Source organism: Lissotriton vulgaris, chromosome 7 (genome assembly GCF_964263255.1).
Source record: "Lissotriton vulgaris chromosome 7, aLisVul1.2, whole genome shotgun sequence".
Taxonomy (NCBI): domain Eukaryota; kingdom Metazoa; phylum Chordata; class Amphibia; order Caudata; family Salamandridae; genus Lissotriton; species Lissotriton vulgaris.
In genome coordinates this window covers 378,523,718-378,548,112 of record NC_141695.1, presented here as the reverse complement: position 1 = coordinate 378,548,112, position 24,395 = coordinate 378,523,718, and the positions used below count along the sequence as shown (strand labels likewise).

The window sequence follows — 24,395 nt, the reverse complement described above, 5'->3', positions numbered from 1 at the left end:
CAGAGAACCTGCCAGGTGTTGTACCACACGGTCATGCCCTTATGTTCCAGCCATGTCCAAAGGCAAACAGCCTCTTGAAAAAGGGTCCACAACCCCACCCCGCCTTGTTTGTTGCAGTACCACATGTGGTGGTGTCTGAACACCTGCACAGCCTTCCCCTTGAGGGAGGGAAGGAATGCTTTCAGTGCCAAGCGAATCGCCGGAAGCTCCAACAGGTTGATATGGAGTTCGGAACAGGTTGATATGGAGTTCGGACTCCGCCAGAGACCAGACTCCTCTGATCTCTGCCTCTTCCAGGTGGGTCGCTCCATTGCAGTAGTGATGCATTGGCCACCACTGAGGTCAGGTTGGGGAAGGGTGAGGGATCTGCCTCTGACCCTGGTTCCGTCGTCGGTCTGGCTCTGGGTCCATCTTGGGGATCAGGATGGGGGCGGCGCCGGCCGAGGGCACGGCCGGCACCTGGGGGGGGGTCGTCGCCGGGGAAGTACAAGTGAGGTCGACCATCACCGATCTGGATCCAGGCCTACCGGCTCCACGGGGCCCCCGTAGGCACGCAAGTGGAATTGGGCTGCCCATACACACTGTGGAGGGCTTCATATAATGTATGAAGCTGGGCAGGGGATGCCGGCACCCGCAAACAGGGGAAGGCACCAAGTCGTCCCTGAGTCCGGCACTGAAGATGAAGCCTTAGAGCGACGATGCTCCGGATCCGGTGTCTTGTCAGCCGACCGATGGGGAGAAGGTGAAGAGAGACGGTGCTTCTTCGCCTTCTCTTGAGCTTAGATTTACCCGAGGAGTGCGAAGACTTGGACGAGGTGTGGTAACTCCACGACCGGTCTCAAGATCTTCCCCTTGAGTACGAGTGACGTGGAACCGACTGCCGGGCCTCCAAAAGCTTTCGGGACCACTCCCGCAAAGGCTTCGAATTCATGGCCCGACAGTCGGAGCACGACTTTGGGTCGTGGTCGCGCTCAAGGCACACGAGGTGCGGGTCTGTCAGACATCAGCTTGTGACAGGAGTCGCAAGGCTTGAAGCTGGTCCAACGATGGGATATCCCTCGCGCACCAGGAGTCGATGACTCGAAAAATCACGTCAAAAGTCGAAAAACGTTTAGTCAAAAAGTGACTATGGGGCAAGCTCTCCCCGGATCTGTGTTAGGCTGCCGCGGAAAACGAAAGAACTGGCTTCAGCACACAGGGGGGGGGGGGTGTCTAAGTAGGCACCGAGACGGCATCACAGCGACCACAAAACAACGGACACTAAGTCGACTGACAACTACGGACGAACATGGGTATTGCTGAAGAAAAAATTCTCCAGATCCAGTCTGACGCTTGGGGGTAATTCGAAAGTAAGGAATCTATAACTAATCGTCTCTTTCAGATAAATAACTTACTTCATCTTTGATTTAGGAGAGTATACGCCCCTGGGATAAAAAAACGCTCCACTTCATTTATTTCATCTCATTCCCGCCATCTGAATTGCATGACAAAATTAAAGCAAGTTAGAATTATTCTCAATTCATGAATTCCTGATCAAAGATATGAAGCAGAAACTCCGGTGTTAATAAAATACTCATAAAACTTTATTATGGCATATTTTAAAAGGAAAATTAAGTGCCTGGGGGAAAAGCACAAAGAACTTTACAAGTAGGAGTGAGAACATTAAATTGATGGTGAACATTCACTTTCGTCAAGGTTTAAACTAGCATCTTTGCACAAGCGAGTAAGGGGAGGTGGATATGGCAACAAGACCTGGATTAGCCCTTTTAGTTCTCGGTGCAGTCACACCCTTTTTACACAATCACACCTTGCCGGAGTAAACAGTCCGTCTTTGTACAGCAGTTGCTGTTCAAGTCTATCAAGCAACATGGCCATTCCCAGTCATGCCAACACACATTGTTCTTGTTGGCTTTCTGGCTATGTTACACCTGAATAACAGTCTTTAAGGAACTGTCGTCCCACTCTCACATATACTGTACAGTAAGCTGTTAAAAAAACAAATGCCTCACAATGATCAAATACAAACATTTCAACAAGAACTAGCATGGATTTTGAGTTTCTCTTTTTACACATCTCTGGCCATGTGTTTTAAGGAAATTGCAGCTGAGCTGCTGTAACAAATACACTATATATATTTTATTTTTTCCCTCTGGAAACAAGAACAAATCCATGCATATTGCACATTGCGACACAATGTATGTATATAAAATAAGTTCCCTATATACAAATATATTCAGTCGCTCTGAAATGGTTTACTTGCGCTTTTCTGTACTTGTGTTAGCATGGCATAGTTAACAGAGATTCATGGCAGTAATGTGTGGTTTGGGTGGCACAGAGGTAGGTGCGCTGGGGTCAAAAGGTGAGGTGAGCCAACTGGCATACACTCTGCCTGAGCCTACCAGACCCACTCAACTTTCCATTTGTAAACCAGGGTCTTCACCAACTGCAGACTATGGGACAGTGACACTCAAATAGAAAGAGGCACATTCTTAAAACTAAAAATCAAAACTGCTCCCCCATGCCCCTAGTTTTAAGTTTGTGTTGGCGCATAAGCTGTTTTTAGACTAGGGGAAACTCCAACTGAGCACAGGTCAGTCCCAAGCTGGGCACGAACGTGTGGGTTTGATGAACAGTATCCGGTGGCACCAATGGCAAAAATTAGCAATACAAGATCATTGTGCATAGGTTCTTTGAGATAAGAAACCTAAAACAACTAAAATGGAAGGTGTGGAGTTACTCATACAATATGGCAGAATTGGGAGGGCATGCCCTTAGGTGAGGCGGTTGTATTACGGCACAAGGGGAACCAGAGGATCAATTGGGATCTGGGGCGACAAGATAAGTAAAGGAACAGTGGCCCTTAATATAAAATAACAGCAATTACAACCAAATGGTCATTTAATATGAACACAAACAAGAATCTGATGAAAGTGAGTGCCAGTGAGACCATGCTCGGAGCCCTCTTAAATGTGATACAAGCATGAATAAAGTGATCAGTGCGTGTATCAAAATCAAGAACAGAATGCCTGTTTGACTTCACTGGAAATATTCATATAGGGTCAGTGACAAGTCAATGATGTTTCAATGCTCTTCTGAACTGTGGGGTCATCATCAGGACTCTAGGGAAAGAGAGCCAGAGAGAAACATCAAAGTGGAATCAAAGGGCACAGCATGAGTAGGAATACAAAGTCATGGAAGCCGGCTGGGTGTGAGTCAGGAGCATAGACCAGAGAGGGTGTTGCCTGAAGTGTCTGGAGCTGGGCCAAAACTATTTGAAGTGCCCGATGGCCTGGGACTGCGGAGGCCGCTCGCAGTGCCCAAAGTTGCCAAATAAGTACGCCAGTGAGTCGAAAAACAATGTCTGAGAGGTTGCTGGTGTCCAGCTCCAAAACCGGGAAGAAGCAGGACATGGACTAACTACCACTCAGCAATTCAGCGTTTTCTGAGTGGGCTGCAGCGCATTGGCAATTCTGGGCACTACTCCCTGCCCCTGCATTCCCAGGCCGTCTGATCTTTCAATATTTTGGGCCCGGCTCCAGACATCTCAGGGACACTACCTCAGCTCCCAGCACACCTCTAGTAAACACCCATGCCTTCCTATAGTTACTCATTCATGCCCTCATTTCACTTTGATCTTTCTCTCTGGCTGCCTAGCCGTACAGTCCTGATGATCCTAGTTGACTTCTGCCACTGGCCCTCTATGAATATTTCTAATGGACTTAAAGTGCTGTTCTATACTTGATTTTATGATACGCACACTGATCAGCTTATTCACTCAATGATCATGCTTAATGGAGCACGTTCTCACTGGCACTTATTATGCAACCTTGTTTCTGTTCATATTAAATTACCATTTGGTCGTAATTAGTGCTATTTTTAATTGGTGACCACTGATCCTTTACTTATCTTTGGTGGAATGGGGTATAGGCATTAACAGGAGAACGGGAATCGGTGGCTGCTATTACAAATACGAGTGAAACTCATCTAGCAGATCTTCCCAACTAAGAATTTCAGCACAAGACACCATAAATAAAAGAAAACAGGTGATTTTGTGACAGTTACAAATAACAGTTTGATTATTGGCCGATCTGTGCACACAAGGGTTATATGTGACAACAGCAAAGTTAGACTTCCAACACAGTTTTTCATCCAAGGCTTTGAGAAGAGGCAAAACCATGAAATGTTGGCAGCTTCCATCAAACCCAGACTCCATCATTCCTCTATTTTTGAACCATGGAACCAGCTTGTAATGAAGGAAACAAGAAGCATCTCCTCAGATGCGACAGTAGAGCGCCATGCTTAGTTTAAATTATACTGGATGCAGAAAGGTGACAAAGACCCTTAGTGAACAATGATTGAAGCAGAACTGTTGTTCATGGTATGTAACAACTTCTACACAAATACTGCTGAGGAATGAGCCAGTTAGTTATTTGCTTATTCCGAGCCGTCTGCCAATTCATAACAGGCAGGTTCCAATCAGCCTCCGCTTTCATACACTATCTCTTAGGAGTACTGACTCCACTTTAATGGCTGTATAGAAAAACAAATAAATAGACATACGGAAAGATTTGGATTGGGTAGAGCAAGGTAAACAAAAATTCACATTTCAACTGTTCGGCGTCAACAAGTTAGGCACAGACAGAAAAGTGCTCACAACAAAAAAGGAATTCAAATCAGTGCACCACTGGCAGCAGAAATGTGACAGAGGGTTTAGAGGTGGGAGGGCAAAGCGAAATTACTTGCAGTGTGTGCCAATTTAATAAGACATAACTGAGAGGATGACAATTCAAAACATCTGCTAAAGTTACTAAGTACAAGGCTGCACATTAACCAAACGCACACTTGGTCTTTAAGTCGGGTACAAAACGTCATTAAGTCAGCCTTGTGCTTTGGTTTTAGCAAACTGCTCCACTGGTATTTGAAGTTCCTACACTACTTTGTCATTGGGACCATCAGTTGAGGTAATTTTCTCATTCACTCTTGTGAAAACGGATGCGCTTATCTTTATCGGATTGAACTGTCTGGGTCCAGATCTGTTCCAAGTCAGGAGTAGAATGGAACAACTGACACTTCAGTCCCTCTTCAGTCACATGCTTCACACAGTGAAGCTTCATTAGCTAAAGTTGAAGTAGAAACAAACCTTCCAATGAGACAGTCGAGTTAGAACAAGCAGATGTTCATCAAACTGTGGTAACTTGCAAACAAAGAATAACTACTCAGCAAAAACTGCCAACAACCAAGCTTAGGTTATAATTTAGGATCTCCGTGCAACTTATCGATGAGGCAACATTTGGACATGCCCACCAGTTAATACAGGGATTAAGGCAGGCTGCTCGCTGGTGTGCATCTGTAGTCTCCTTCCGTTATGCGCTATGTTATCGTCAACTGGGGACATAACGCTGCTTCATGTTAGGACTACAAAACCTTGACAAAGGACTAGTGGCGAGGACACAGGAAGTGCACACAGAGGATAAACAAACCTATTAAGCAAATGCATGTTAGAAACCGGCACAAAGCTCTAAATACAGTTATATACAAGGAGAGCACTGGGGAAGAAAGCTGTTCACCCTCTCCATCACTCTTCTTTTGGCAAAAATTGTTCACAGCATGCAGCTCATATTTGGCCCTATTTTCACAGCCACTACGGTCAAATATACATTAGAGATGCTCGCTTCTATAGCAGTAAAGAATAGAGAAAAAGTAGTAGATTTTTGCTGCACTGTCAAAGCCTATAGAGGGGGTATCAGATGAATGACCACGAACCGCTGCAACCCATCAAATCACCACAATGGAGAGGCAAGAATGTCTATTGGTGAGGTCGTAAAAGCAGACCAGTGTGTGCGCTTAGTGGTGAGCTTGGTCATAGAGGTTAAATCCTACAAATACGCAGGCTTAGGAATCCGTTCAGAATGTGAATCCGTGCTCTTAGCTTAAATTAGAGCTGTCCCAACTTCAGCAGCGTATGTTAGCAGCTATTCCCTGGTCTTGAAGGCAAGGTACCAAAGCAGAATACTTGAATGTGACCTGTGGAAGCTTGAGTTATAAAGAGTGCTCTGACAAAGCGGGAACCTGTGGCTCATTAAACTTTGGAGTGCGCTCTGGGTGGAGTATGACCCATTCGACTTCTCCAATCCCACAGGGTAGAACGCTACTGATCGCTTCTCAAACAAAGATATGAGGAGCTCTTCCTTTGGGTTAGGAAGTAGCGGGAGGGGCATCAGCTCAAAACAATCTGAGTATAATATAATGACTGCCCAATTGCTGCTTTTGCTTTCATAACCTACTTACAGTGCACCAAAAGAAATTATGGAGTTTGAAAACTCTGAAAAGGGAGGCAGATTTAGATACAGCAGCCCTCCATTCAAGTTTGTGTATATTAATATATATTTGTATAAAATAAAGAGAAAACGAATATAAAACTATATAGTGAACATATATTGTCCTTTTCATCCATCCATTGGTAAGAATCCTAGGTTCTGTATGGCCTCCATGGTGAGCACACCGTAGTCGTGCCTGTGACACCATGCCAGGGCCATCAATGGCCACCTCGTACATATGGTACCACTTGTCCACTGCTGTGGCTACCATACAAGTCAGACGGGTTGTAGACAATGGGGGCAGCTGGAGGAACGCATTTAAGGATCCTCTGAACGCAAGCCATGACCCATGACTCATAAGCCACTCAGCTCCACTCTGGTTAACAAAATCCCTTTGTCACATGTGGGCTCCTCACTTAGACAGTTTGCTAATAACACGTATCAAAGCGGCATTTTCATCTTTCAGCCTCTGGTTGTCAGCCTTCAGGTCAGAAAGAACCTACAAGTAAACAGAAAAAAGTAAGACGGCATGAAAAAAACCTTTAAAACTTTCAAACACTACACAACATTCAGCAGTTTGTTTTGTTGACAAGATTGTTACCCACTGTAGGTAGCTGGCTCTGTATATACTATAACAAAGTAAGGTATAGTGTGCGCAGAGTCCAGTGGATCCTCAGAGGTATAGCAGAGGCTAAAGTACATAATACCTTACTGTCTTTTTGGGTAGTGTGGTTGAGCAGTCATGCTAATCAGGGGGGGGGAGGGTATTGTGTAGCATTTGTTGTACAAACTCAAGCACAAAATGTCACAGAGTCAAATACTGAATTCAGACCAACTGTTTGTATGAAAAGTTATTTTGTTATTTTATTTCTAGAACCAAGATTTACTTAGTAGCAGGTAAGTTGCACTTCATTTAATGTTACTTTTAAAAATACAGTGAGCACTGGTTTTGCAGGCACAGATTACTTTTGCAGTGAAGTAAACGAGTTGTAAACTGTTCAAAACCTCTTGAAATTACTTTTTCTAGATTGGTATGAAACAGACTACTAACACAGTTTGAACAACACAAGATATCAGCAAACGGGTAACTTAAAAGCACTAAGCTACTTTTGTTGCAGTACAATACAGTTTAACACTTAGCTGAATTTCCAGCAAAAACCTAACATACAGTCTTATGGAGAAAAACAAAGTGCTAAGTTTACAGGCAAGTAAACGGTTTTAGGAATGGAGTTTTGGGGGGGTAGAATCAAGGTTCAGGTTGGCACTCAAGGTGCACTAAGACGTTGGCCTGGTATATGCTGTCCACTAGCTAAAGTGGACACCTTGCACCAGTCCAAACAACCCTAATGGTGACTTGAGAGGTCAAAGATAACCTTAGAAAGCTATCCAAGAGCTGTTGATTAGTCTTGAAGGAATGTTAACCCGTTTACCGCTGCGCAAATTCCGCCGCAGTGCGGGCGTTCTAGTCGGTAGGCGGGGCTGCGTCGGCCACCGGTCGTGCGCAGCACCAGGGAGGTAGTGCTCGTGTCGGCAAACAGGTTAAGCAGCTTGTTTCACCAGAATGCAACCTTATAGTATTGGTTAAATGAAAGGAGAACCACACAGTAATTATAAAAATATGTATTTATTACCATAACCCTCTTGTAGTACACAGTATCTGCTACACACAGATAATCACAAAGCACACAATACCGTAGCATAGAAACAATTGTAAATAGCACTAATATACAGAAGGCTCCAGGGAGAGACCAGGCCATATACTAAAATAGTGGTATGAGAACCACGACTTGAGTCAAGATAGTGTCTAGAGGATGTAGAATCGCTGGGACCCTAATGAACCACCCAAGGTGAGTAAGTAGGGACCCCACGGAGGACGGGTGCAGTGTGGTTACACGACCGAGCGTTCCCCAAAATTCTATGGGAGAGTCGCAGTTTCAGTTTTAAAGTTTAAGGACCCTTTCTAATGGACTTCGAAGAAACCCTATGGAAGTTAGGAGGTTGGGGAGCTGAGCCACTCCACCGTGGATACCGTAGTACCAAAGTTACGTATTCCAGGGAAGCCAGGTGCATAGGTCTGAAGTGGTGTCGGAAACCGCAGTCTATCTCTATGTAGGACTTCGAAGAAGAGCCACTGCCGGGAAGGAGAAAAGTGTTCGATGGAATCCAAAGGTGGATTCTTGGTGAAAAGTACCTGAAAGCAGAGGGGATAGAGTCTGGGTCACTTAGGAGTGACTAGGGGCTCGGAAGGCAAATGACCACAGAGGTCAGGTGCGTTAAGGGGGGTTCCGGACTCAGCAGCCACAGAGACCAGTAGCCGGATGCGAGCTGTCCGACGAAGGATGTCGAATGCTGAGGGGTCGGAGTCCGGCTGGAGCACCAACAAGCCTTGGCAACTGAAACACACGAAGGTCAAGAAAGGTTATGGTTCAGACCATCAATGTCCAGGAGACTCACCAAACGCAGGGGAGTCAGGGTAGGCCTGAAACAACCAGAGGAGCCCAAGAAAAGCAGTGTTGACCCTCAAGAGGACCCACAGGTTAGAGGCACAGGAGTCACGAGGGGACCTCGAGCAGTTTCACAAAAGCAGCAGCCCACCGAGCACTCTGTGCGAGGAGGCCGGAGTTTTTTGTAGGAATTGGTGCCAGAGGTTGGGGCTACACTGAGCCCAGTGCACTTGTTCGGGATACGCCAACAAGCATATGCACTTGCAAATGAACGCGGTGCACAGGGGTAAGGGTATTGCAGCCCCCACAAGGGATTCTGACCTCAAACTTAGTTAGAGGGCAGCTCGGACCTCTGGGGACTTGGAAACCCACCTCCTATGTTGCTGGAGCCTTTGGAGTCCTTGGGGGAAGGGCACCGACGATGCTTTGGACGGAGTGGGAGACAAAGTCGGGCCCAAACAAAGTCCAGCGAAGTCCAGACGGTCGAAGTTTAATGGTTTCTGGTTCAGAACCTTGTCCACATCTTGTTCCTCTTGGTGGTGCCCCGGTTCAGGAAAAGTAGAATGGGAGGCTCTAAGTTCTCTGTTCTCGCCCCTCTGTTCTGGAACTCTCTACCTCTCTCCATTAGAACGGCAGCATCTTACTTGGAGTTTCGCAGTACTTTGAAAACATTCTTGTTCTCACAGGCTAGGTATACGAGCGCTCAACAAATAGCTTTAAATTCAAAAACAAATTCAGATCGGATCTAGGGTCCTACAGGCAGGTAAGCCCTTTTGTACCCACGGGAGAGGGTTGGAAAGATTTAGGGGACCCTCCCAGGGGAGGATTGGACTGTGGGGAGGTTACTCCCATGTCCTTTGTCCAGTTTTGCACCAGAGCAGAAGCCAACGAGCCTCTTATGCGGACTCTCGGTCGCTGGCAAGCCCACCCACCAAGCTCTAATACACTAAATCCTGTCTGGTAGGTGGTCACACCTCCCGGTGATAGGATGCCTATTGTTCCACCTTCCTCTGCTCGAGCTTGGCTCAGCAGGAGGAGGGCAGAAATGTGTGTCTGGTCAGCATCAACCATTTTGTACTGCTTGGGACTAGAAGGCTAGTACCAGGAACACCAGGGACCGAACAAAGCTCGCTTCTGAGGGCTGGAATCATAACTCCCACACCAGTTATCGGTGTGGAGGTATGATTCCACAATGTTTGACACCAAACACGATAGCGTTACTTTCAGCGGTTTTAGAGTTGGTCATCATGCGGTCGCATAATGCCACTCTATATGTCGTAAATGGCTGATACACTGACAACCCGGGAGAAGGGACTCCGTAGGCTGCAGGGGTGTCCTTCTCATGCAGTGGCACCAGTTTCACTTCGAACCAAGCATCCTGCCTTCAGGATTGTTAAGGCCTGCTATAGGGGTGACTTATAGGTTTTAAGTGCAGAGACATATATATATATATAGAGATGTAGTAAACCTCTATCTAAAGTGAGAGGTGCATGCACCATCTTACACAGGCTGCAATTGCAGGCCTGCAGTTTCCATTTTGCATGGCTCTCATGGGTGGCATAATACATGCTTCAGCCAATGGGCTGCCTATGGGCTACCTATGCCCTAGGTACATGGGTACCATATATTAGGGACTGACACGGGTACCCCAGTATCCAACCTGGAGAGTACCTAAGTACAAGACATAACAGTTTAGGGAGGAGGCAGATCAACAATTTAATTACCTTTGGTAACCCTTTCTGGTGGATTCAGTATCTGCCTGTGGATTCCTCACTTTTTTGAATATCCCCGGAGCCAGAATTCCGCGTAAACTTTATCCTAGCTCTCCACACCGACGAGGTCCTCACAATGCCATGGCTCCGCTAACTACTTCGTATGACGTCACTGGAGCCATAAGAGAGCCTCGTCGGTGTGATGACGTCAGTTCCACCCATTTTTTCTGTGCTTCCGAGGCGAATGGGTGGACCGATACCAGATTCAAAGTATACACAGTACACAAAATTCATACAAATACACAGTGCAAAATTAATAAGGAAAGCCAATAATAAGAGCATTTCCTATAACCCAGTCAAAGGCAGATAGAAGAAACAGTACAAAATAAACGTGTTAAATAATGCCACGTTTAAGGTATACAAGGGTGGACATTGGGGAGGAGGGAGGGTCAGAGAGGAATCCACAGGCACATATTGTATCCACCAGAAAAAGCGTTACCGACTTGTTCTTCTGATGGATACATCTGCCTGTGGATTTCTCACCTTTTCAATAGAATCCCACAGCAGTCCCACTAGTGGAGGAGGGTGTCCACCCTTTTTATACCAAAAAGCCCTGCAGGACAGAGCGCGCAAAGTGACCGTACCTCCTCACTTCGGAATCCAAGCAATAATGCTTTGCGAAAGTGTGGAGTGAAGACCAAGTTGCAGCCTTATAAATGTTCACTACAGGAACACTTATGGCCAAAGCAGAGGTGGATGACTTGGCTCTGGTGGAATGACGTCTGATACCTTCAGGCGGCTCCTTGTTGGCCAGGGCATAGCAGATCTTGATGCACAAGATGATCCATCTGGATAGAGTGCGCTTGTGCACAGCCATGCCCTTCATGCGTCCAATGTAGCCCACAAAAAGCTGAGCATCTAATCTCAAGCCTTTAGTCCTTTCCAAATAAAAGCTAACCACTCTTTTAGGATCCAGGTGGTGAAGTCTCTCCTCATCCTTGGAAGGGCGATGTGAAGGATAGAATGCAGGAAGTGTAATGGACTACCCTATATGAAAGGGAGTAACAACCTTTGGCAGAAAAGCAGCCCTGGTCCTGAGGACCATCCTTTCAGAATGAATGGTCAAAAACGGGGTTTTGAAATGAGAGCCTGAAGCTCACCCACCCTCCTGGATGAGGTAATAGCCACAAGAAAGACTGTTTTAAAAGACAGGAGTCTCAAAGGACAACTATGTAAGGGTTCCAACGGGGAATCCATCAAGAAATTAAAAACAAGATTTAAATCCCATTGAGGCATAACAAAGGGGGAAGGCGGAAACCTATTGGTAAGGCCCTTAATAAATCTCAAAACAATGGGGAATTTAAACAAAGACCGCTGATCCAGCAAACAAAGAAACACAGATAAAGCCGACAAATAGCCCTTAACAGTGGCCACGGCACAACCCTGCTGAGCCAAGAAAAGTGAAAATTGAAGAACATCTGACAAGTGGGCCTTTAAAGGATCATTGGACCCCTCCACACCATTTGACAAATCTAGACCATCTGTAGGAGTAAGTTAAATCAACTAGAGAGTGAGGGTATGAGTGGACACTCCTATACCCTGTCAGTATATAATAAACAACTAAGGAGTGATCCAGTGACAAAATAAAGAACAAGGGGAAAGAAAAGGGGAGATTATTTTTGTGTGTTTTGTTTATATCCCTAAAGGCAAACCATAGTTAGGAAATACCTAAAACAGGCAACCATAGCCCTAGTGCAATTATAAGAAAGGGAAAGATAAGTCTTTCTCTTTTTAAAAGGACCCTCACTCACCACTAGTTGGTGACATGCTTCATCATAGGGTCCCCGCTGGGGCGGCCGAATGCCACCCCAGCGTGCTACAACGCCTGAATTACAGTGGAGCAGGATGGTGGTGTGTGCAACAGTGTCCTAAACAATATGTGAGTGCAACTGTGAGTGTAAGGTTAAAAAGTACACGGTTGAAACCTGCATACAATTTTAATAAAGGCCAACCCGTATCGAGTTAAAATCAGTGCTAAGCGGACAAACTCGGTTCTGTATTATTTCAATTTTATTTATTATGTTTTGGCTCTCAAAGAGGGCCACATAAAATATACAGAATTTAACACACAACAATTACAACGCAACAGTTACATATATATCCTTAAAACATCCTAAGGTTAATACGAGACCGACATATAGATCAAAAACTACATAAGTCGGACAGTCAAGATACATCTCCAGAGACATATTAATAAATAGCTAAAACCCTTTAAAAAAGTTAAAAATATGAAAGCAGAACATTTCATTGGGAGGGCAATAAAGTGCAAACAGGAAATCGTTCAAAGTGACAATGCCAAGATCTAGACAGATAACTTTTATCCATCTAAAGCGCAATTTACGAAGCGCGGGGCAAATCAGCAACAACTGCATACAGTCCTGGATATTTACTTTACAAAAATTACACATAGGAGAGGAGCCATTCCATTTAGATAACAGTCGGTTTAACGGTAATAAATCATAACGTAAAAGAAACCAAAATCTACGGATACCATGTGGTAGGTTCCATCTTACATAGGGTTGAGGGAGTTTCCACAGATAGGAATCAAGGAGATGATCTACCTTCCTTTTTCCACAAATTACTTTTTTATCCGTCTGGAAACACAAGTCCCATGAAGCTGCTTTTAAAACAAATTTTAACTGTAAAGAAGAATACAAAAACAAAGCAGTTTCATCTAATTTTAGGAGGATTACAGCTTTTCTAAAATTACGCACAAGTTGAGAAAACTCATTAAAATTACCCAATAATTCACTTTTAAGGATAGCTCTCATTGTCCCTACCTCAGCTCTTGCAAGGCAGGCCACCCATCTAACAAGGGCCGATAGTCCCTGTACCCAGCTACTCCTAAGGCCGAAATCCAGCCTACAGGCAGCTAAAGGGCACGCGGTGTTTAGGGAAGAGAGAGATCTTAGGAGTTTACCCTCTATCTTATGGCAAAAGTCCCACTTTTTCACATCTATAAGTTCAATACCATACAATATTGTTGCGGGGATTTTAGATCTATACACTTCCAATAAAATCGGAAAGTGCCGTTTCCCCGTTGCACGGTAAAGAGAGTTTAGACCTTTGCCGTGGGCAATAGCTTTGCGTGTACAATGCTCTATGTGGAGTTTCTCACTCAAATTAGCCATGATAATTTTCCCCAAAAAAGTATAGGACTTTACCACCTCAAGTTTTTGGCCCCCTATAAACCAACCAAAATTAACAGAGCGGCACCTCTTCTTACCAGCTATACACATAACTTTACTTTTAGTGATGTTGATCTTCATATGATGTGACACAGCAAACATATGAAGCGCATTTAGCCGATTTGCAAGTCCTTTAGGGGATAAATCAAAAATAAGAACATCATCGGCGTACATCAGGCAAGATATAGGGGACCCCCCGAGCACCGGGGCAATGCCCTCACTAGAAGAAAGGGCAGCGGGAAGGTCCACCGTGTACAGGGAAAACAAAAGGGGGGCCAACAAACAACCTTGCTTAAGGCCATTCAAAGAAGGAATTATATCCGATAAACCCCTTTCGCCCCCCATCAACACCCTACACCAGGTCTCTGTATGTAGAGCCCGCACCAGCTCCAATAGATAGGATGGAAGACCAAGCACTGCCAATTTTCTCCACAGCGTTCCGCGGTCCACTTTATCGAACGCTGTGGAGAAATCGATAAAGGCAGCATACACCACCCCACCTCTCACCTGAACATAATTCTCAGTAACCACATGAAGGGCGGTAAGGTTGTCTAACGTACCGTGGTCCCTACGAAAACCAGTCTGTTCTAGCGGCAGAATATTATTCTCCTCTACCGAACCGGAGAGGGCTTTTAGTAAACATTTCGCAAACACTGTTCCGATGGAGTCGAGGAGAGCAATCAGACGATAATTACTGGGGCTGTCCCTAACTCCCTTCTTAAAAATAGGGACCAGGATACTACCCCTCCACGAATCAGGGACCATTTTCGTCATAAAACATGCTTTGAACAGGGGAAACAGAATTTTACTCCACCTTACAGGATCAGATTTCAGGACCGTCATAGGGAGTTCATCGGGTCCCATTGCCCCGGAGACCCGCATGCTTTTTATCGCCATCTCAATTTCCTTCTCAACGGGGTAGTTAGTAGGACCCAGGGGAGTAACACTGATGGCGATATCATTGCCTAAATTAACATTGGTGTCAATATCGTCACTTAAAATCCCATTCCCTGCATAGAGTTCCCGAATATAAGATATCCAATCCTCTTCCGCTATAGGGATAGGGGAGGGGCCTAGTCTAGACCCACACCCCTTACCAATTATTGTCCAAAAATCTCTAGTCCTACCATGGACCATCGATTCCCTCAAATTAATCCATACATTGTCCTCCCTTACTTTTTTTAATTTTAACTGGACTCTGCTTCTCTTTCTTTTTAACCTTGATATTTCTTTACCACGATCCATGACTATCAAGATATTGTTTGCGAACCAGTTTGTTTATTTCCTTATTCAGGCAACGCAGTATACTCGGGACCGCTACCCTATTTCTTGGTCGAAAATGTTTTTTGGCATAAGAAGTAATACTACGTACAAATTCTTCAAAATATGCTATTTCATTCCCATGCCACTCATTTAAGATTAGTAGGGTCTCGTCTAGAAAATCCTGTACCCCACTAATGGCGGTGGGATTCCAATAGCACCTTCCCGAGGAAGCGTGGAAGGCGACATCACTACCCCTAAGAGACCAAGGTGCCATTGTCAGAGGCTTTAAGGAAATAGTAACAAGCAATATACTATGGTCGCTCAAAGGAGTAAATATTATCTTAATATCCTGAACAAGAGGAAACAAACCATAGTCTGAAATAACATAATCCAAGATGGAGGACCCAAACGGAGACTTGTGAGTAAATTTTGCAGGCACGTCAGACGGAAATCTCCCATTTAATATAAGTCCATCGACGGCCTCTAATTCATTTAGCAGGATCTTCCCTCTTTTATTTGTCACTAATTTATCAGGGAAGAGTGCCTGCGGAACAAAATACGCCTCTTCTTTAGGTTTATTCCTAAATAAATTCAGGCTAAAATTAGAAATTTTACAATTCAGGTCTCCTACCAACAAAATGTCCGGGGGGGATGGGACATTTTTGATTAGGTCAATGTATCGAAATACCTGCTTTAAAAGCGCATTAAAACACTCTTCCGGAGGAATATACACATTCACAATTACAATAGGGGATTTTATCCCATTATTAAACAAATTGTCGATAGTTATAGCATGGAACAATTTACTAGGATCCATGTAATGGCTGAATTTCCAATGTAATTTATTAGATAATAGGCAAGCAATCCCTCCCCTGGCATGGCCTTTCTTAAAGGGGACGGCGGGAACTTCCAGAACATAGTAATCCTTAGAGACCTTCAGCGTATCAATACACCACGTTTCCTGTAGGCAGATCACATTTGCTCCTAGAGAAAAAAGCAACTCAAACTTCTCAGGGCTACTGTGAATCCCTGCAGCATTCCAGGAGATAATATTTAGTGGGGTGTTAAAGGTGCCGGAACAATCTTGGATCATCTTTTGATTTAGTGGATAAGGCACTTTGCAGCCAGTTCCACTGATTATTGTCCTCTACCAGAGAGGAGTTCTGAGTCAGCGGAAGAGGCTTCACTTGTGAAACCAAGCGTTTTCCCTTAGCTACCCAGATCTTCAGGTCCCTAAAAGAGGAGGCTACCCCATTTTGTTCCTCCCTTCTGGGTACCTCCCCAAACGCCGAGTTTTTATTTCCAAGGTTAAAGATCGGGAGAATATCAATGCCTATACGTTGGAAGTTCTCAGCTTGCTGAAGTATCAGATTTACAATAATAGGAGAATAAAATTTCACCCTTATACTCGTTACATTGGCTTCACCAAACAGGGAGACTAATTCAATATCCCTAGTTTGGATATGATGTAGACTATCAATCTCACTAAAGCGCTTAAGAAGCCAAGCTCTGTTTAAAGGCAAGTCAACGTCGAATAAAGGTAAGAAGTCTAACACAAGAGTTTCAAGTGGAGCGTTTAAAGTCGTTAAAGAACGATCCGGGAAATGGCAATCTCCATTCCCTGGAGCTACACGGAACGGAGAGGCCAAAGGGTTAAGGGACCCAGATGAATTTTGTATAGCAACTTCAGTCATTGGTGGTTGAGGAAGACTGATAGGGAGGCTCCCCCTTTGAGAGATGGATTCCAAAGACATTGGGGGACACAAATCACTTTCTACCTTAAAAAAGGTACTAATGGGTAAATTCCGTTCAATATCAATATCTGCCTTTCCAGAAGTAGAAGATGGCTCCAGATCAATCACTTCATTCTCCAGTGCAGAGACTGAATTTTGAAAAATTATCCGACGCTGCCTTTTCTTCCTATATTTACGAGTTGGTTTCCTTCTATTCCCCTTGTTGCTTCTAAATTTCACATTTTTTGCCTTAGCCTCATCTTTAACCTCGGGAGAATCTTTTTTATTTTCCGACATGAAGATGGGAAAAAGGTCTTGAACCACTTTAGGTTCAGAAATGGATTTATTTTCCTCCATTATCACAAGAACTGAGTTATTTATACAGTTCGGCACTGCAGTTAAAGAGATAGCCGCAGTATGTGGTATCGCAACCAATGTCCCAGCTTTCGTGTCAAGCTCCACTGAAGCCACGTTTATTTCCCCCCATGGCCGACCATGTTCGGTCATGAGGGGAACATTCCTCAAATCCGGTGACTTTTGTAGCAGAGTCTTCAGTATTTGGGTAACGGATTCCAAAATACAATCCGAATTTCCAACAAATTTCCCTAAAAGAGATAAAATAGAGGCTAATAATTGTTCCAAAGCAACCATGGATTCAGAAATAGGTTTTTCACATGCTTCCAATGGACGGCAGATGCCAGAGAAATTAAGGCCCGGGGTCCCAGAAGCGACTAACAAGTCAGATGTATCCTGATCATTCAATGAGGGGGTACTACTATACAACATTAGACCAGATGGGGTAGCACCCCCGGGGGATTTATTAGGGGCCAAGGACTCCCTATTCGCTACATCTACATACCGACCACAAAGTTCATGATCAATAAGTAATACGGATAAATCACCATCCAACTTATCCTTCAACGTGGTTTGAGACCTAGATGTAGGATTCGTAGATTCCCTCTCATGTACCAATGAATAGAGTTTGCTTTCCCCATTCCCTTCAAGAAAAACAGGGGAAGAGGGCACCACTGGCACAGGTAATTGTAGTGCAAGCTGAGACGAAGAAAGCTCCAGGCCTGTACTAGGTTGCGTAGGAACCTCCTGGGGCGAGACGCAGGCGGCATTTTTAGAAGGTAAATTAGCGTTCTTAGGGGAGGGCAAAGCCCAGAGCTCATACAAATGGCATTGACCCTTAAGGGGGGGATTATTTACCGATTTGTTTCTCGTGCGAATAGTTTCCTTATTTGCACTAGGCATACCACCCACTTCCCTTCCAGAGCGAAGTTTCTTATACATATTTTCGACAATGTGACCACAAATTTATGTTATAACGATGAATTACCTCCGAATGAATAAATAAAAGTAATGCAATATACAACAATGATAATAATTGTCCTGGAGATGCGGCTAAGGCAGCCCGAAAATAAAGTCAGAGGAAGCTAACAGTCAATGTAGATGAGTGGTTTCTTCCGCAGACAGTCAGGCGTATTTCCAGTGGGAAAAAGGATCAATCACTATTAGAACAATAGTACAAACGATGAAAATAACCGGGCCCAGCCCAGCCTACCTCGGCCACTGAGGGCCACAGAGGGCCCGCCCTTTGCCCGGGCTTAGCCCGGCGTCCCGCAAGCGTCCCGCTTGACGTGGAGGGCGTGTCCTAAATAGGAGGAGCAAGGGGCGGGAAGAGACACCAGGTGCGCTCCGGTCTTCACGCGCTGAAGCCTGGGTCTCGCAGTCCCAGCCCCTGTCTAACAGCCTCAGGAATAAGCAATACAAGTGCCGCTTTTACTCCGTTTTCCTCCGCAGGAGCAGGCAACACAAAGCACAGCACAGTCACGGCAGGCAAGAACAGCTGCGAGCGGCTCCCGCGGAGCGGGGGCCGCGAGCTGTAAATACTCGAGGCAAGAGATCAGGGCGGAGCGAGCAGCCAGCAAACAGGGCGGAGCAGGGGCGGGAAGAGACACCAGGTGCGCTCCGGTCTTCACGCGCTGAAGCCTGGGTCTCGCAGTCCCAGCTCAGGAATAAGCAATACAAGTGCCGCTTGTACTCCGTTTTCCTCCGCAGGAGCAGGCAACACAAAGCACAGCACAGTCACGGCAGGCAAGAACAGCTGCGAGCGGCGGTTCTGTATTAGGAAACCTGTGTTTTTTAATTAGATGGTCAACATGTTTCTGCTGCTAATAACGCGAAGTCGCTCAGCATTCGTCAGGACCTAAAGTGATTTAAAATTAGTCCTCTGGTGGAATACGCGCGCTAAGGCGCACCCTCCCGTGAGGCTCTTAGTGTGAAAAGGTTACTTTGCTTTAAAGTGTTACTCACGGTTGATAGCCGTGGCAGCACACTGCAATTCACAGGAGCAAAAAACCTGTGAAAGTAAAGAGAAAAGACAAAACACAAAAACATTTAATAACAAACACTGACACATAGTTAGCTTCTCACTCATGTCAAATAGCCCATAATGACCTGACTCGATAAATACCAAATATATGGATACATATATGTAGCATGCAAAAGCCAGTGCTCTGTGTCAGTATCCTGGTATTCTAATTGCCCAGTGGTAGTGTCCTGGTAGCAATATTTTAATTGTCCAGTGCAAGAATGTAACCCACCTAGATTTGAAGATAATCAGATGGAGGGGTAAATTAACGCTATATTCAAGCGACTGTGCAGTATCAAGGCAAAATATCATAGAGACTTTCTACAACAATCCCATCATTGTGGTGCCCCAAATAAAACCAGCGTAGCAGTAGCATTCAAATGTCAATATTAGTGGTCAGTATTTTTACGCTTAGTGACCAAGCCTCCATCGCCTAGACTCAGTTTACACCCAAAGGAGAAGAGACACTCACGTGTTGAGAGACGAGTACTCTCTTCATGGGTAGAACGGCGTGGGATATCTTCATGCGGTGTCTATTCTACTCTCACCTGATCGCGACGACGACATCTGGTTCCACTCCTGGTTCCACTCCAGTCACTGGCTAGTGACTTTGAACATTGTCCCCTCTGCTTTCAGGTTCTTCTCTTCACTGATCCACCCTTGTATCACACCGGACATCTTCCTCCTGATCGCCTGCAGCATCTTTTCTTTCAGGCTCCATAGACATCAACGCCGGAACCCGACACGACTTCGCACCTATGCACCCGCAGCCTGTGGGTGAGGTAACAAGAGCATTTCGATGCTCAAGGGTAGCTTGACTCTCCTAGTGTCCAGTTCCATTGTCGTTTTAGTCCTACATAGTCAGGATTGTCCGTACTCACCTTTTACTTGAACTGTACTGTCAAGAGACACTGTTACGCATCTCGCGTGTGAGTTCACACTCTGCACACGCGTTCCGTGGGCCTCCTATTACTTACCTAGAGTTAGTATAGCGTGGTCCCAGCGATCCTACAGCCTCTGGACCGCTCCATTCCTTTTATCGACTTTCACATTCCACTTACTTAGTATATGGTTTGTCGTGCCCATAAGGCACCATTGTAATTTGTGCAACTTAAACGTATTTCTTCTAAGAGATTGTCATGTGCTTAGCCCTCTGATCTCAAAGAGTTCAGAGGTGTATGTTAGTTAATAAATATATTGTTTATTTTCATACTAACCTGTGTGGTGTCCTTTCACTTGGTATTCAAGGGGTTATATGTGGTAAAACAGCTGGCTTCACATGCCAAAAGAGTTTAGCCTAAGACTGCTTTGTCCATGCTACCATTAGGATAGCTGGTCTATAAGGTTGACTTACAACCAATCACCATAAGGGTTGTTTGGACTGATACAAGGTGATCACTAGAACTAGTGATCATATATCAGGCCAACTTCTCACACCGGGCCTTTCGACGTTGATCACTCGACGACGACGAAATAGTCACAGGAGACTTCGATGGTGGCATTGTAAGGTCCTTCGACGCCGAGCGTCGACGTAGTTTCGCCCCCGACGACGGGGAACAGACCGTAGTCATCCCTCTCGACGCCGTAGTCGGTGTAATCGATCCAGACGGAGAATGGGGACGCTTGCTGGTCTTCCTGCCCCTGGGGAGCCCACCAGAGGCCTCAGCATGGGCAGATGAAGCCCCTCCAGACCCACCTTGTGCCTTCATTCTTCTTTCTTCGAGGCTCTGAAGCCTGATCTTCTTTCTGTCCTTCAGGGTCCTGCCAGAGAAGCCTCGACAGATCACACACTCCTCTGGGACATGGGAAGATGGAAGGCAGAGGATACACACCTCATGGGGATCTGATTTGGCCTTCTTCCTGGAGCACTCCGGGCATTTATCGAATAATGCAGGCATATTCGACAAAAAACAGAGTGCAAAAACCAAGGAGAAAGGCACCAAAGTACTTAGAAAGGCCTTAACTTTGAAAAAGCAGTGAAAAATCACCAAAAAACCTTTTTTTCCGGCTTGCTGGAGCCGGAAATAAGAACTGAAAGTAAAAGGGACCTGCAGTGCATTCTGGGATACTGTGAAGTTCTGGAAAGTTCTCTTAAAGGCACAGTATCCTGTATTGAGCCACATAATGGCAGCCTATGGGGCTTGTCTGTCCATTACTTCCTCTCTATTATTCCAGAGGGTTTTTGCTGCTGAGGCAAGGGAAATCTGGACAGACTTTGCTGTTTGTGGATTTTTGGTGGAATTTCTAGTTGAAGTACTGGACAGTGTAGCCTGGTTATAGGCTGCATTATCTGTCTTTAAATTCTCTCTTAAGTGTCTGTGCAGTTCTGCCTTTTTTCAACACTTTAAGAGATTATTTTTGATTGCTCCGGAGTCCACGCACATGGGCGGGACTTTTCACTAGATTAGGACTATACACAGAGATCCCCCTACTACAGAACCCGAGCAGGTGCAGGAGGTTGGCCGTAGTCTGGAGGTGGCCGACGACTGTCTGGGTCGAGCCCGCCTTCAACAACCAGTCGTCGAGATAGGGGAAGACTGACACCTCTAATCTGCGCAGATGAGCTGCGACTACCGCCATCACTTTCGTGAAAACCGGAGGGGCGCTGGTAAGGCCGAAGGGGAGCACGGTAAACTGAAAGTGCTCGTGGCCTACCGTGAACCGCAGGTAACGCCGGTGGGCCGGCAAAAAGGGGATGTGAAAATATGCATCCTGCAAGTCCAATGCTACCATCCAATCTCCGGGGTCCAGGGCAGCTAAGACCGGAGCCAAAGTCAGCATCTTGAACTTCTCCTTCCAGAGGAAGCTGTTGATGTTCCGCAGGTCTAGGATAGGGCGAATGCCCCATTTGCCCTTCTTGAGAACCAGAAAGTAGTGGGAGTAACAACCACACCCTACTTCTGAACCAGGAACGCGCTAGATGGCCCCTTGGCCAAGTGGGCCGTAATTTCCTCTTGCAGAAGTTGCAAGTGATACCTCATCACGCGGTGGTACTGCAGTGGCATGGCGGGAGGGGTCGCCTCGAAGGGGAGGGAGTAGCCCCTTCAGACGATTTGCAGCACCTACCTGTCCGATGTGATGGTGCGCCAGTGAAGGAGGTGATGGCGAACCCTGCCCCCACTGGCGTCAAATGGGCCTGAAAGCTCCGACTAGGAAGGCTTTGGGGCGGATGCTGCGGGGGTGGATGTGGACTGGCCATGCCACTATCCCCTGGCACTGCCACGACGGTTACCATGTCCGCTGCCACGCTGGATGTTAGTCTGCGGCCCGTGGCTGGCAGGACGTGGGGGGCCCTTCCTTGGCCACAAAAGGAGCGAAAGGCAGAAGTTTGCTGGCGCTGGCCAGACAGGCCCAAGGACTTGGCCGTGGCCCTGGAGTCCTTGAAACGCTCAAGCGCACTGTCTGGCTTGTCGCCAAAGAGGCGACGGCCATCAAACGGCATGTCCATGAGTGTGTTCTGGACATCAGCCGAGAAGTTGGCGGACCTCAACCAGGCGTGGCGGCGAACTGCCACCGTCGTGGAAATTGCCCTGCCTAGCGAGTCCGTGGTATCCAGCCCACATAGAGTAGAGTACCGTGCTGCATCTCGGGCTTGAGCGAGTTTTGCCCAGGCCTCCTCCGGGCAGTCTGGCAGCAAGTCCGCAACCGCGTCCCACAGAGAGTGGGTGTAACGGCCCAAAAGGCAAGCAGTGTGGAGAACAACTTCTTACCGAACTGGTCATAGCTTTTGGATTCCCTATCAGGAGGGGCAGTCGGGAATGTGATCAGAGGCCTGGATAACCAGGCTCTCTGGGTTGGGGTGGGTTGACAGGAAGCTAGGGTCGCCCGGGGCCGGGCGGTGGCATCTGGCCACGTTCTGATCTACAGGGGGGCTCCTTCAATGGGCTTGGACCAGGTTCCCAACATAACGTCAGTAAGGGCCTCATTAAACGGCAGTAGAGGCTCCGAAGAGCATGCCTGCAGTTTGAGGACCTCGGTGAGGTTAGTCCTCACGGCCACGACGGGGAGCTCAAGAGCCAAGGCCTTGGCCACCCTCGTCAACACCACGCTGTAAGCAGCCCTCTCCTCCGTAGACACGGTAGGAGGGGAAACAAATCCAGTGTCGGGCGAAGTGTCCAGACCACTGGCCTCCCCTAGCTCAACTGCCCAGTCCTGATGCGACTGGCACTCCCCTGCCAGAGGGTCCACAGACCCCTACCAATCCTCTTCGCCCCCCCCCTTCTCCTGATAGTCAGGTCCAAAGGATGGGGCCGGATCATAGAAGAATTGCTCTTCTCTCGGCGTCGGATCCGGACCGAGGGAGGGACCGGGGACGTCGTGGACCGGGGACGTCGTCGAGGGTGACACCCTGGGGGTCGGCGCCGGCAGAGGGGTCGTAAGGTCGACCAGCAGCGACCTGAATCCGGATCCAGTGGGGCCCTGCGGCGTCCGGACCAGAGTCGTCGACTGCGCCGGGGCCGGAGCAACCAGCCCGCTAGGGCACCCAGAAGGACCCACGGGGCCCGGAGGCACCTCTGTAGGGCACGTCGGAGGGGAGCGATTCCTCATGGCCACAAGGAAGGCGCTGATCATCTCCGGCGTCGCGTTCAGCCCAGGAACCGGCGGGTATGGAGCTGGGCGCGGAGCCGCGTGGGCGTTGCCGCCCGAACCCCCGGCCGCATCGCGCGAGCATCGGGGGGGGGGGGGATTTGGAGTTGGAAGAGGGGTGTTGTCTCTTCAACTTCTTGTGCCTCTTACCTGAGGACTTGGAGCCCGATGAGTGGTGTCGACTCGCCGAGCTGTGATGACTGAGGCCCTGCGACCGGTCCCTCAACCTCCTCCTGGACCGGGACCGTGAACGGCGCGGGCCAACTGCCGGAGCTCGAGGCGCTTACGGGACTGCTACCGCCTAACCTTCAATGTCAAGGCCCGGCAGTCGGGGCACGACTTATCATCATGGCAGGCCCCAAGGCAATAGAGGCACCCACTGTGGGGGTCGGTAACCGACATCAGGCAGTTACAGTCGGCACAGGGTTTGAACCCGGGCATCCCTATCGGCACCGAGAGTCGTATCGACTCGAAAAGGATCCAAAATAGATCGAAAAAGTTAGTCAACAATTGACTAAGAAGTACTGCCTTTTCCGGATCTGCGCGCGATGGCGGCGTCAAAGTACTCCGACGACGTCATCCCAGCGCCAACGATGCCGACGACGGACGCGGAGCCGCAGACGACGCCTACCGACGCGCAGGGGTACTGCTACGCAAAACTTTCCGGATCCAGTCTGACGCATGGGGATATTCGAAGGTAAGGAATCTAACACT

General features: G+C 47.0%; 1 protein-coding gene across 1 annotated transcript in view; it reads right to left on the bottom strand.

Annotated features, from left to right (window-relative positions):
* Positions 1 to 4,731: 4,731 nt before the first annotated feature.
* The window catches only part of LOC147701684 (uncharacterized), a 761,267-nt gene continuing 741,603 nt past the window's right edge, over positions 4,732 to 24,395 (bottom strand). Inside the window, exon 20 of the mRNA XM_086929358.1 lies at positions 4,732 to 6,816. Coding sequence (XP_086785484.1) covers positions 6,730 to 6,816 — 87 coding nt within the window. The 3' untranslated portion in view covers positions 4,732 to 6,729. The remainder of the gene's footprint in view (positions 6,817 to 24,395) is intronic.